This window comes from Cebus imitator, unplaced genomic scaffold, assembly GCF_001604975.1.
Source record: "Cebus imitator isolate Cc_AM_T3 unplaced genomic scaffold, Cebus_imitator-1.0 Scaffold33, whole genome shotgun sequence".
In the NCBI taxonomy this organism is placed as follows: Eukaryota; Metazoa; Chordata; class Mammalia; order Primates; family Cebidae; genus Cebus; species Cebus imitator.
The window spans coordinates 4,430,243-4,444,672 of record NW_016107348.1 but is presented as its reverse complement, the minus strand read 5'-3'; the positions used below and the strand labels follow the sequence as shown (position 1 = coordinate 4,444,672).

General features: G+C 36.5%; 1 protein-coding gene across 11 annotated transcripts in view; it reads right to left on the bottom strand.

The window, feature by feature from the left end:
* SMG7 (SMG7 nonsense mediated mRNA decay factor) overlaps nt 1-14,430 on the bottom strand; it is an 81,884-nt gene that overhangs the window by 51,876 nt on the left and 15,578 nt on the right. For 4 of the 11 annotated variants that reach the window (XM_017524361.2, XM_037737068.1, XM_037737065.1 and 1 more), the window contains exons 2-3: nt 2,316-2,452; nt 1,218-1,356 (exon numbers count right to left, since the gene is read on the bottom strand). The exons of 5 other annotated variants lie outside the window; for them this stretch is intronic. In XM_017524361.2, coding sequence (XP_017379850.1) covers nt 1,218-1,333 — 116 coding nt within the window. In that variant the 5' untranslated portion in view covers nt 1,334-1,356; nt 2,316-2,452. The remainder of the gene's footprint in view (nt 1-1,217; nt 1,357-2,315; nt 2,453-14,430) is intronic. 2 more of the 11 variants (XM_017524362.2, XM_017524367.2) reach the window with 1 other exon arrangement.

Below are 14,430 nucleotides of genomic sequence, written 5' to 3'. Positions count from 1 at the left end.
AAAAAAAAAAAAAAAAACCCTAGGTCCACTACAAGTGACAAAAGAAAGATAACAGTTGAGATGTCATGAAGATCATGTTCTTAGTATAAATAGAAAATAAAACCAGAGGCAGACACATAAAAATCACAAAATAATTGAATCAGGATGTTTTCTTTTTCTTGTTTCTCTCCAAACATTAGTTCTGATTACATTATTTAACAAATACATTTTTTTAAGCGGACCTGATATTAAGCCAACTATAAATTATAGAAATGCCACACTAACTGATAACAGACTAAACCTATCTGTTAAGAATTAACCAGTAGTCAAATAATAATGTAGTTTAATCACTTATTATTTGCCAGGTTTTAGCTTTCTTATATTACTAAATCTTTGATTCTCACAACAATCCTATCAGGTAATGAATAATAATAAGTAAGCCATTTTGCTGATGAGGAAATAGAGGCACAGAGTGGTTAAATAATTTGCCCAAGGTCACATACCTAGGAAATGGCAGAGTATGGGTTCCAACCTTGTAATCTGGTTCCAAAGCCCAGAGCTCATAAATATATTTAAGATCTTCTGAAATGGCCAGTCTAGAGGTATCACTCTTGTGATACCTCTTGTAGTAACTCATAGAGGTAACTATCATCTCTCAGTTGAAAGCTGCACCTTTGAGATCAAGCATCTTCGCATATTCTGTCATTATAAGCTACAGTAGCAATAGTTACTAATTCACCATGTACAAGAGGGCTTCTCTAGCATACTTTCATATACCTGTTTCTAAAGGCACTTGGGAGGCTTGGTTGCATCCATGCTGACATACAGAACCGTGAGCTGATGCTACCTGCACTCCTATGATTTACTAAGTATATATAAAAAAACAACAACAGAAATTTTCATTCTAAAGGATGATGTATAAATCACGTGTACCTATGCTTAACATAAATATTCAGAGACCTCATATAAAACATAAAAATTGTTTAAATTTACTTCGGTAAAATTTTTAAAAACTTCCTTGGACCACAAGATATAAATGCTCAAGACAAAGTAAACATATGCCAAAGTTCTCATGAAGTCACATAAATAATAAAACTTTAGCATGCCCCACCCCGATCTTGGCCAAAATCAAATGCTTCAGGAAGTTTCTAATTTTATTAGTGTTCATAGAATATGAATAATACACATCTCCAAAAGGAATAAAAACATGTAGAAATCCCTTATAATTTTCATCCTACCTAATATTACTTGATTTCAGATGCTCCTCTGATTTCAAGTTTTCGGTCCTCATCTGGGACTTAAATGAAACGTTTTCTCCCACAATGACTATCTGCAAGAACATCCAATTTCTCATAAGGTAGAATGGTTTAAGACATTCTAGATAGAGGAGAGGAGGAAAATACGAGTTAACCCACAGTAACAGAGAATCCTTATGAAAAAAATTATTTTATCATTATTTGAAATTACTTAATGTGAAAGGTAAAGGAAAAATGTCAAAGCCCTTTTCTTTTTTTATTGTTTCTTAGAACAAACATTTAAAAATTCTGTCTCATATATTTCTAACAGAATCTAGTCTTTGACCAAAATGTTATTCTAATGTTCCTCATTGTCCAAAAGCTTAGTGATCTCTACAGGACAAACAGATACCAATTACTAAGCAGGGCGCTTTTAAGATCAGTGTGAAAATGCCCTATGGAATACAGGAGCAGATGAACTCCTTACTGAAGAAAAAAATATATAAAGCAATTAAAACACAATTACAGATAGTACAAATAATGCTGAAATTCTAAGGTCAGCTGAAAATGTCAGGTTCTTCGGTTCTCATTTACTGCACAAATATTTGGTCATTTTTATATTGTAGATACAGTGTTAAGGACTAAGTGTACAATGATGGAAAAAAATCAATATGGTCCCTGCCATGGATTTAAAATCTAGTGTAGAGACAGACCAACAAGGAAGGAGGCAGCAGTGGTTAAAAGCCTGGCTTTGAGAGTCACACTTTCTGTACCCCAATGGTATGTCAGATGCAAATCAAGCCACAAGAAAAACAGCACAATTTCTTGGGACTTCAATTTAACTCAAAAATTTGGACAAAGTTATTATTATTGCTATTGATAATTGCGTACATTTATAATTATTAGATGCCAGATACAAAGCTAAATATTCTATATGCATGATCTCATAAAATGGGAGTATAATATAGTAAGAGTGTCTTATATTCAAACTGCCTAGGTTCAAACTAAGCTCTGCCACTTACTGGCTGGGCAACCTTAGGTGAATTCCTTCTCTAGGCCCCAGTTTTGTTAGAAATAAGATGGAGATAATAAAATACCTACCTCATTGAGGTGTTTTGAGGATTAAATGAGGTAACAGAAGTAAAGCACTTAGGATTGTTCCTTGGTAAGTAAGCCCTCAAAAACTGTTGGCCATTATTGTCATTATCATTTTATAGTTATTACTCCTCTCAGCAATCCTAAAAGGTAAATGCTATTATTGTCCTCAGTCTATAAATTAGAAACTTAAGAATGCATACTAATCAACTCTAGAATAGAACATTTTTCATAATTCTTCACAATAAAATATGTCTTAGGAGAAATTTCAAATATGTGGCAGGTCTATACGGACTTTGCTGCCATACTTCCAAAGCATGTATTTAATCCCTGTGACTTTGTAGCACTTTAGTGGAAAAGAATGAGATAAAATACTTTATGGTAAAACTCAAGTTCCTCAGCATAGCATATAAAGTCCCACAGCTGTCCACTTTATACTTTATGATCCAATAAACCTGAATTACTCTTAGTTTCTTGTTGTTTTGCCCCTTAGTATCCTTATTCATGCTTTTCACTCATCCTAGAATGCCCTCCCACCTTCCTCCTTGTCTGGTTAACCCGTTCTTGTACTTTAAACTCAGTAACTCCTACAAGCAGGTCTTGGCTTGGCTGACTACTCCCAGTGCATCTTAATGCCCACATCTATTATTGGACTCAAGGTACTACAATAAAGTTATTTGTTTACACATTCCCGTCACTAGAGACTGTCCCATTCAATTATGCATAACATCGTGCATGCCATACAAGTTGCTCAAATAAATTCCGGTTAATTTGGACTAACTTCAATAGAAGGTAAAGATCCTAAAAACTCCAGGTTTCTCAAACCTGACAATAGTTTTAAAAGTCTTCAGGAAAACAATCGGATAGGTTTTTCATCTGAGAACCAGGAATAACACACTTTTCCTTAAGAAAATCTGCCATTTTATACAGTCAATCAGAGAAATGCATAATCATTTACTTGGCTCTCTGAAATTCACATTTTGCTTTCATCATAGTGGGATCTGTATAATACACAGAGAACATTAAATATTCCTGCAGAAACATAAAATCTAAAACTTCAAACAGAACATAAACTCACAACCCAAATGAATGAAACAAGAAATGTAGGTTAAGCCATAAACAGGAAAGCAATTTCCCCTCATCTCAATTTTTACATTAAACAAGGTATGCCAAAACAATGCTTTCCAAAGCAATGAACCCAACGTTTTCTAAGAATCGTCCCTTTTTTGCAACAGCCCCTGTACGTTCTTGAAATAATAGATTAAAATTAGTATCTTGATATATAAATGGTCAGATAAGATTACCTTGGAAGACATAACAGAGTAATCAGATGCTTTCACATACAGATAAAATGTTAACAGAATTCCAAACAAGAAGGATACGAAAATGAAGCAAAATTATGAGTAGATACTAGAATTAAAAGTAGTGTTAATGTAAGTAATAGCAGGCCAAATTTATTTGGAAATGGTAATAATATGAAAAAACTAACTCTGACAAAGGGACAACATTACAAGACAAAGTACGAGGAGTTAATATGAAGAAAACAGGCTGTCAAGTGCACAAGACAAGACACAGACAGGAAGAAAATATTTGTAAAACACACATTTCATAAATGACTTATCTCAAATATATAAAGAACTCCTGAACAATAAGAAAACGAGCAACTCGATTAAAAAAATGTGCCAAAACCTTAACAGACACCTCACCAAAGATATACAGATGGCAAATAAGGATGTGAAAGATGCGCCACATAAAATGTCTCAGGGAAATGCAATTTAAAACAACAATGATATGCGACTACACTATTAGAATAGCTGAAATCCAGAACAATTACAAAACCAAATGCTAATGAGGATGTGGAGCACTGAGAACTCTCATTCACTGCTGTTGGGAATGCAAAATGGTATAGTCACTTTGGAAGACAGTTCAGAAGTTACTCACAAAGCTAAACATAATCTTATCATATGACCTCTATGTATTTATTCACTTGAGCTGAAAACTGATGTCTATACAAAAATCTGCACATGAACATATCAACTTTATTTATAATCACTAAAACCTGCACATGTCATTCTGCACATGAATACCATATCAGATTTATTATCACTAAAACCTGCATACATCACATCAGCTTTATTTATAATCACTGAAAACTAATTTATCCATTCACCTACTGAAGTAACCAAGATATCCTTCAGTAGGTAAAAGGATAAGTAATCTGTGGTACATCCAGACAACAGATTATTATTTAGCACTAAAAAGAATTTAGCTATCAAACCATGAAGAGAAATGAAGGAAACTTAAATGCATGTTACTAAGTGAAAGAAGCCAATAAAAAATGACTATATACCACAGGATTCCAACCATCTGACATTCTGGAGAAGGCAAGAGCTACAGAGGTAGTAAAAAGATCAGTGGTTGCCAGCAGCTGGAGGGGAGGAGAGGGGATGAACAGGCAGAGCAGAGAGGATTTTTAGGTCAGTTAAAATACTCACACTGGTCCAAGGCCACAGAGGGTACAACACCAAGAGCGAACTATAATGTAAAATCAACTTTGGGTGAATATGATGTGTCAATGTAAGTTCATCAATTGTAACAAATGTACCACTCTGGTGGGGAATGTTGATAATAGGGGAGGCTATTCACGTGTGTGAGCAAGGGGTATATGAAAAATCTCTGTTATCTTCCTTGCCATTTTTCTGTAAATCTAAAGCTGCTTTAAAAGAAAAAGAAAACAGGGTGTAACCATATCCTTTGACAGATGACAGTGAACAAAAATTAGTTTGGAAAAATAAACTGTGTGTGTGTGCATGCACGCACATGCACGCATGCATGTGTGCCTATGTTTGTTTTAACTCTATTGCCCAGGCTGGAGTGCAGGTGTGTAATCATGGCTACGGCTCCTGCTTTAGCCACCCAAGTAGCTGCAACTAGAGAGGCATGTGCCACCACATCTGGCTAATTTTGGTATTTTTGGTAGAGACAGAGTTTTGCCGTGTTGCCCAGGCTGATCTTGAACTCCTATGCTCAAGCAATCCTCCCACCTTGGGCTCAGAAAGTGCTGGGATTGCAGGTATGAGCCACTGTGCCTGGCTGAAACAGTACTTTACAAAATGTAAAGCTCCATACAAATTTAGATTAGGGAGAAATAAAGTTCAACTTTCTAACTTGGAACAGGAAGATAACATGAAAGATGGACAAGTTAATTAACTCAACTAGCAACAATATTTAAGATATTGTCTGATTTAACAAAATAAAATATTCTGTAAATTACTGTGGAACAAATAGCACATTCTTCTACTTCCTAGTCTCTCTTTCAGGCAGTCTCTGAAACTGAAAAACAAAAGATACTCAGAAGTCAAACCTGATATTCTCACAAGAGCCATTATTTAGTCCATACTTCCAGATGACAATATAATTATCTACACAGTTCTTTTTCTTGATTATTTTCCTCAGTAAAGAAATGGGTGCTGTTTAATAATAAAATAATTTGACAAATAAAACCAGATACAGATTATATAAAACCTGTGATAGATTATTAACTGCCCCCCAATAAATCACACACCTCTTGGCATTTGTACCCCTGGAACTCCTACCAATCCTGAGTTTGGCCGTGTGACTTACTTTGGCCAATTGGACTTCAGTAATGTGACACTGAGACTTTGTAAGCAATGGCACATTTGGGCTTGCCCTTTCGGAACACCACCAAAACAGTATGAAGCTGAGGATGAGAGACTACTTGGAAAGAGAGACCCAGTTTTCTCAGCTATAGAGCCATTTCAGTTGAGGGCCCAGACATTTGAGTGAAGTTGTTTTGGACTATGCAGGTCAGACTTAACTTCATCTAGATAGTCTGAGAGATGGGAAACCAGCAAGCAAAATTTTTGGACATTTTAAACAAAGGTATGACATGCATGTAACTAACTGACAGTTCCTTAAAGAGTTATATTAAAGGGTTTTCCTTTTGTTAAAGGAAAAAGTGGGAGTACAGATATCATTTGGGAGTCATCGGCATATAGAAATTCATTAAAGCTCATGAGATGGGATGACATTGCCAAAGGAGTGTTAGAGTAACAAGTCTGAAAAACTCGACCCACAGCCCTCGGACCACATGTAGCCCAGGATGGCTTTAACTGCGGCCCAACACAAATTCATAAACTTTCTTAAAACATTATGAGATTTTTTTGCAATTTTTAAAAGCTCATCAGTTATCATTAGTGTTAGCGTATTTTATGTGTGGCCCGAGACAATTCTTCTTCTTCCAATGTGACCTACGGAAGCCAAAACATTGAACATTCCTGGCTAGACTGAGAAGGAAACAAATAGTAAACAGACTGAGAACCAGCGGCCAGAGAAGTAGGAGGTAAATTTGTTAAACAAGTGTCTCAGAAGCCAAATAAGAAAAAGCTTCAAGAAAAGAGGGCAGAATCAATAAATGCTCCTCATGTACATAAAGTAAAATGAGGGCTGCAAACTAATCACTGAATTTAGTAATGGGGAAGTCACTGTGGATCTTGTTATAAGAGGAGAGGAACTGAGGCTAAAATTGAGTTTAGACAATACTGTCTAGGAAAAGAAAGGCAGTAGCTAGAGAGAGATGTGAGGGTCAAAAGGGATTTTAAGATGGAATACATAACATGCTTTTTTATAGGATGGGATAAACAACAACACAGAAAAGATCCAATAGAGAAAAATAATGGGTAAATACAGTCTCATGAGTGCCATAGGGACTTGTCTGAATATGCATATTTTTAAAAGGAAAAAAGTCCCTGAATGAAACAATAAAAAATTAATATAGAGAAGGAAAGGTAACTAACAATTTTGGGGGCTCTACTAAATGACAAGTGAAAAATATAAGTCATCCTGGGTTTAGTTTTCATGACAACCTGAGATTACAACCATTTTTCCAATTTTATGATTAAAGAAACACACAGATATTTCAGAAAACTTGGCCAATGCCACAAAAATGGTAAGTGCTAGGACAGGAATTCAAATCCAGGTACAGTATCAGAATTCTGAAGCCTAAACTTTTTCTGCTCATTATTTCACAATGCATGACAGACCTCAATTTTCAACACTTCATACACTAAAAGCTAAAGAGTAAGTATCTCATTAATTATGATTTATTCAGTCTTTTTTTTTGAGACGGAGTCTTGCTCTGCTGCCCATACTAGAATGCAGTGGGACAATCTGGGCTCACTGTAACCTCCAACTCCTGGGTTCAAGTGATTCCCCTGCCTTAGGTGGGAGGGGGATTCAAGATACTCTCCAGCCTTAGCCTCCTGAGTAGCTGGGATTACAGGTGCATGCCACCTGGCTAATTTTTGTATTTTTAGTAGAGATGGGGTTTCACCTTGTTGGCCTGGCTGGTCTCGAACGCCTGACCTCATGATCCACCTGCCTCAGTCTCCCAAAGTGCTGTGATTATAGGCATGAGCCACCGCGCCTGGCCCCCAGTTTGCCTTTTGGAACAGCATAAGACACACCCACATCCTATTTCCCTTAAATCTGATAAAGAACTCTTCTCCAAGAAATCCTCCTGGTTTTAACTTTAGCGTTAAGTTCTTTCCCAGTTCTCTCTCTAGGTGTTTTCCTCACTCTCTCTTCTTCCACAATGTAATGTAAAACAAAAAGCCTAATTTTAGAAATTTTTTATTAATGAGACAATTACCAGATAATATAGGTTTACCGTTATTTTCTCACAAGAATTATGCCGGAGAAATAAACATACAGACCTCAATAGCAATTGCAGGATCCAAATTTGATAAAAATTAAAACCCTATAGATTTAAGAAGCTCAACTGCAAGCATTTAAACACAAAAGAAAACCACACAAAAGGCATTTTAATGAAATGGCTGAAAAACAATTATAGAAGAGGGAAAGAAAAAAATATATATTACATAAGGACTAAAGATAAGAATGATGGCTAAGTTCTTACCAGAAAAAAGTTAAGCCAGAAGATAACTGAATAACATCTTTAAAATACTATGGGGAAAAAATGTCAATCTATAATTTTATATCCAGCAAAAATATTCTTTAAAACCTAAGGTGAAAAAAAAGACATTTTTTAGAAACATAAGAGCTGAGGAAATTTGATATCAACAGATCAATAGCATAAGGAATATTAAAAAGGAAGCACTTTGGGCTGGAAGAAAGTGATACCAGATGGAAGCCTTGAACTAAACAAAGAGATGAAGAGTGCCAAAATAGTAAATATATGAGTAAATATAAAATAACATTTCTCTGTTTTAAAATTTATTTAAACATTAATTTACTGCTTTAAGAAAAAAAAATAAAAAACAAAAAAAAAACTCTATATTTTGGAACTTCAAACAAATATAGAATCTGTTTGACAATACTAGTACAAACAAAAGGAAAGGAAAATGAAAGTATTATACTGTTGTAACATTTTATATTATACACAGAGTTATATAATATAAAGGTGGATAATGTAAATACTAGAGCAATAAAAAAAAAAAAAGAGTGAGACACAGTTCATACATGGAAGACATTAGGCAGGCATGGTGGTGCATGCTTGTAGTCCCAGCTGCTTAGGAGGCTGAAGTGGGAGGATTGCTTAAGCCCAGGTGATTGAGACTGCAATGAGCCATAATGGTGTCACTGCACTGTAAACTGGGCAATGGAGCTAGATCCTGTTTCAAACAAACAAAAAAGAAAGAAAAAAACAAAAACAGAAACAGAGAGAGAGAGAAATAGATAAATCTATAATTATTTGGAGATTTCAAAACTCTCTCAATAACTAACAAAAAGTAGGCAGAAACACCAGTAAGGTGGCTGGGTGTGGGCGCTCACACCTGTTATCCCAGCACTTTGAGAGGCCGAGGCCAGGGTAGACGGATCACCTGAGGTCAGGAGTTTGAGACCACCCTGGCCAACACGGCAAAACCCCATCTCTACTAAAAACACAAAAATTACATGGGAGTGGTGGCACACGCCTGTAGTCCCAGCTACTCTGGAGGCTGAGGCACGAGAATCGCTTAAACCTGGGCGGCAGAGGTTGTAGTTAGCCGAGATCATGCCACTGAACTCTAGCCTGGGTGATCGAGCGAGACTCTGTCTCAATGAAAAACAAACAAACAATACCAGTAAGGTTAGAACAACACTGAAGTTATAACTCAACAGATCCCACTGGAATTTACAGAACATTTTACCCAACGAAAGAGTACACCTTCTTTACAAGTGCACATGGCACATTCATCAAGACAGAACATATGCTGAACCACAAAACAAATCTCAGAAATGTGAATTATAGTCATAGAACTACAAATAAAAAACAAACAAACAAACAAATAAACAGCTAGAATTAGTTGTCTAAGTTGAGGAATAAAGTTGTCTAGTTCCTCAAATATTTGGAAATGAATCAAACATTTCTAAATAATCATAGGTTGCTGGGCGTGGTGGATCACATCTATAATCTCAACACTTTGGGAGGCTGAGGCCGGAGGATGGCTTGAGGCCAGGAGTTTGAGACCAGCCTGGGCAATATAATAAGACCCTATCTTTTTGTTTTACAAAAAAGTTTGTAAAAATTAGCCAGCAGTGGCAGTACATTCCTGTAGTCCTAGCTATTCAGGAGGCTGAGGTGAGAGGATCACTTGAGTCTAAGAGTTTGATGTCGCAGTGAGTGATGATTGTACCACTGCACAACAGCCTGGGCAACAGATTGAGATCTTGTCTCTAAAAAACAAAATAAAATAAAAAATAAATAATCACAGGTCAAAAAATAAATCACAGGAGAAATCAGAAAATAAGCCAAACGAAAATGGAAACATATAACGTGTCAGATGCAATAAAAACAGTGCTCAGAGAGGTATTTACAGCTTTATATGCTTATGTTAAAATAGGTCTAAAAGCATTGATCTAAGCATTTACCTAAGCATATAAGAAGCTATAAAAAAGAACAGCATATTAAATCCACAAAGTAAGGAAATAATGAAGAGGAGAAAACAAAGACAGAAAATAAGTGAAAGCCAAAGGCTGATTCTTCAGAAGGATTTATATAATTCTCCCCAAACTCAACTATAGTTATAAAACAATTGCAATCAGAACCCAAGCAGATTGTTTTTGTTAGAAACTAGCAGTCTATTTTTAAATTTATCTGGAAATGCAAAAACCTAGAATAGCTAAAACAATTCTCAAAAAAAAACAGAGAACTTAGATTACCTGATTTCAAAACTTACTAGAGAGCTGTGATCATCAAGATAGTATAGTAGTAAAAGGACAGACATGCAGAGAAATAGGACAGAACAGGTCAGAAACAGGCTCACCTATTTCTACACTTACATATACGTGTATGGTGTGTTTTTACATGTACAGTCAATGTATTTTTGACAAAGGTATCAAAGTAATTTAATGGGAAAAGCAATTTTCTCAACAAATGATGCTGGAACAACTGGATGAAAAATTTAAAATTCGAAAAAAATTAACCTCAAGCAATATACAACATCACACAAAAATTAATCCAAAATGGATCACAGGCTTAATCTATAAGATTTCTAGAAGAAAACTAAGGGGTAAATTTTTACCACCTGGTATGGTGTGACTGTTTGTGCCTCCTCCTCCAAAATTCATGTTAAATCTCAATCCCCAATACAACAGTATTAAGTGGTGATGCCTTTAGGAGGTGATCAGACTATGAGGATTATGCCTTCATGGATGAGATTAGTGCCATATGAAAGGGCTGGAGAGAAATAGGTAGGGCCTTTTTTGCCCTTCCATCCCTTCTGCCATATGTGGACACAGCATTTGTCCCCTGTAGAGAAGGCAGCAACAAGGTGCCATTTTGGAAGCAGAGGCTGGACCCTTGCCAGGCACCGAACCTGCTGGCACCTTAATAGTAGACTTCCTAGCCTCTGGATCTGTGAGAAATAAATTTCTGTTGCTTATAAATTACCTAGTCTTAGGTATTTTATTATAGCAGCACAAATTGACTAAGACACCAATCCAGGATACATAAATCTTAGATAAGATTCAATAAAAGAAAAAACCTAATAAACCAGATTAATCAATATTTAAAACTTATGTTCTTCAAAAGATACGTTAAGAAATCAAAAAGAAAAGCCATAGACTAGAAGATATATATATAGTCACATATGTATGTACCCAAGTGTATATATGAGTGTATGTCTATAACAGTCTGTACACACACAAACCAAGAGAAATGAAAACACATGTACACAAAAAGACTTTTACAGTATGTACCTAGTTCTATTCACAATAGCAAAAAATTAGAAACAACCTAAAGGTTCATCAAAAGCTGAATGGATAAACAAACTGTATATTCACATAAAAGAATATTATTCAGCAGTAAACACGAAGGAACTATTAATGTGTACAACAATGCAGATTAATCACTTGGCATGTTTTATGCCAACAGAATAAGGCACATAAGAATGCATTACATAATTCCACTTCAAAAGCTCTGGGACATGCAAACAAAATTAATATTGATAAAAATCAGAGTAATGACTAAGGCACAGAGGGTTAAGCAGAGTTAAGACTGACTGCAAGTGGTCTAAAAGCACTTTGGGCCAGGCATGGTGGCTCATGCCTGTAATCCGAGCACTCTGGGAGGCTGAGGTTAAGGATTCCACAACAGCCTGGCCGACATGGCGAGACCCTGTCTCCTAAAAATATAAAAATTAGCCAGGCATGGTGGCACATGCCTGTAATCCCAGCTACTCAGGAGGCTGAGGCAGGAGAAGTGCTTTAACCCGAGAGGCAGAGGTTGCAGTGCGCCAAGATGGTGCCACTGCACTCCAGCCTGGGAGACAGAGTGAGACTTCATCTTAAATAAATAAACAAATAAATAAAACACTTTGGGGGAATTTGGAATATTCTTGATTAGGGTGGTGGTTATAGGGGCATATGTTTGTCAAAATTCTTAACTATACATTTAAAATATGTTTTATTACATAGAGAGATAATTTGATTAAAAACAGTGTATGTTTAACTAAAATGCATTATCTGTATATGCGTAAAATGCATATTCTATATTGATTAAAAAGACTGGGTATTAACAGTAGTGGTGGCAATTTAATGTTACCGAATTATTTAATCTTAATGTTTTTATTTTTTTTATTCAATGTAGACACACATTTTAAATAAGTTATTAAAATAAGTTTCCTATAAACCAGTTTTAAAGTATTTCATACTTAAAATGCTTTCTGCATAGACAATGTCCACAGGTAAGACTAAAATAATTTCTAAAAAATAAATGCCCTTTTATATAACATCTATTGAAGCCCTAAGTCATCTATAAACTTGCAATTAGGGTCTTTATCATTGTAGCAAATTTGCTCATGTGTTAACAATGACCTTCCCTGACCAATCTAAGAGCTTTTTCTCAGTCCTTCTATTTCCTGAACTCTTAGTATTCAATACTATACTTTAACAGTGTTTTTTCAGACACTAGCCCTGGATCACCCAGATTGCTGGACCACATCCCAAGAGAATCTGATTCAGTCGGTCGGAGATGGCACTCAAAAATCTATGTTTCTAGCAAGTTCCCAGGGGACTCTGATAATGCTCATCTGGGGACTACACTTTGCAAACTACTGCACTAGAGGAACCCCTTCATTAAAACTTTTCTGTTCAGTCTTTCCTAGTCCCTCTCATATTTTTGATAGGTAATTTCTTGTTTCTTCTTTTTCCTTCCACCTAAATAGGTAGAGAAACAAAGTCATTGAGAATAGAATTTGATCTTAATTTTTTTTTTATTTTTTTGAGACGGAGTTTCGCTGTTGTTGCCCAGATTGGAGTGCAATGGCACGATCTCGGCTCACCGCAACCTCCGCCTCCTGGGTTCAAGCAATTCTCCTGCCTCAGCCTCCTGAGTAGCTGGGACTACAGGCACGCACCATCATGCCCAGCTAATTTTTGTATTTTTAGTAGAGACGAGGTTTCACCTTGTTGACCAGGATGGTCTCGATCTCTTGACCTTGTGATCCACTCATCTTGGCCTCCCAAAGTGCTGGGATTATAGGCGTGAGCCACCGCGCCCGGCCGAATTTGATCTTTATTACCATCTGATACTTGTTCCCTAAGAAGCTGGCTCTAATGCTCTTATACTTCTGTAATTCATATTTCTCAAGTTGTAGATTAAATTCTCACTATTATTGAAGACAACTACAAAGTCAGTAATTCCAACTCAGCTCACGCCATGGTCCTATTCCAATTGTGTATCTGGTATCTCTCCATAGATATTTATTAAATATTCCCTTCAGTACTCATGCTTTTATTCCCCATTTCCATTAAAAAGCGCTACTATTTCTCTATGGTCAGCATCAATATCATCAATATCAACGAATCTCTCTCTCACTCATTCTTCACATCTAACCACCCCTAGGGAGGTGAGGTTCCAGCCCAAGCTGTAGGACCTAGGAGTTCGATGTACAACAGCCAGAGCACCCTGTAACCAACTCTCAAAGAAACTACACTTGCCCTTCCCAAAGTTAGTTCACTTGTCCTCCTTTGCCCAGCCCAAGCAGAAAGATCTGACAAGAACCTGAGAATGAGGATCAGACCTGGGCAGAGCAGCTAGCTCTTCAGTGTCTTAACATTTAACATAGTACTTAGCACCTTAGGTATTTTATAATGCACTGAGAAGAATTAAATAATTCAAGTCCTGTTTAACTCTATTGTTTGAACTTTTTATTTCTGAGCTGCAATTACTGTATGAAAAGTGAGGGTTAATTATGCTTATTTTGCAGGATTTTGCCAGTGAAAACATGTAATGCATATGAAAGATACTGTGAACACTCATGCACTACATGAAAAGGAAAAATAATTAGGGGTTAAAAAAGAAAAAAAGAACCTTGGCTTGAGGCGGTGGCCCAAGCCTGTAATCTCAGCACTTTGGGAGGCAGAGGTGCTGGGCGGATCACCTGATGTCAGGAATTTGAGATCAGCCTGGCCAACATAGCAAAACCCCGTCTCTACTAACAATACAAAAATTAGCTGGGTATGGTGGCAAGTGCCTGTATTCCGAGCTACTCGGGAGGCTGATGCAGGAGAGTCACTTGAACTTGGAAGCAGAGGTTGCAGGGAGCCAAGACTGTGCCACCGTACTCTAGCCTGGACGACGGAGCGAGACTCTGTC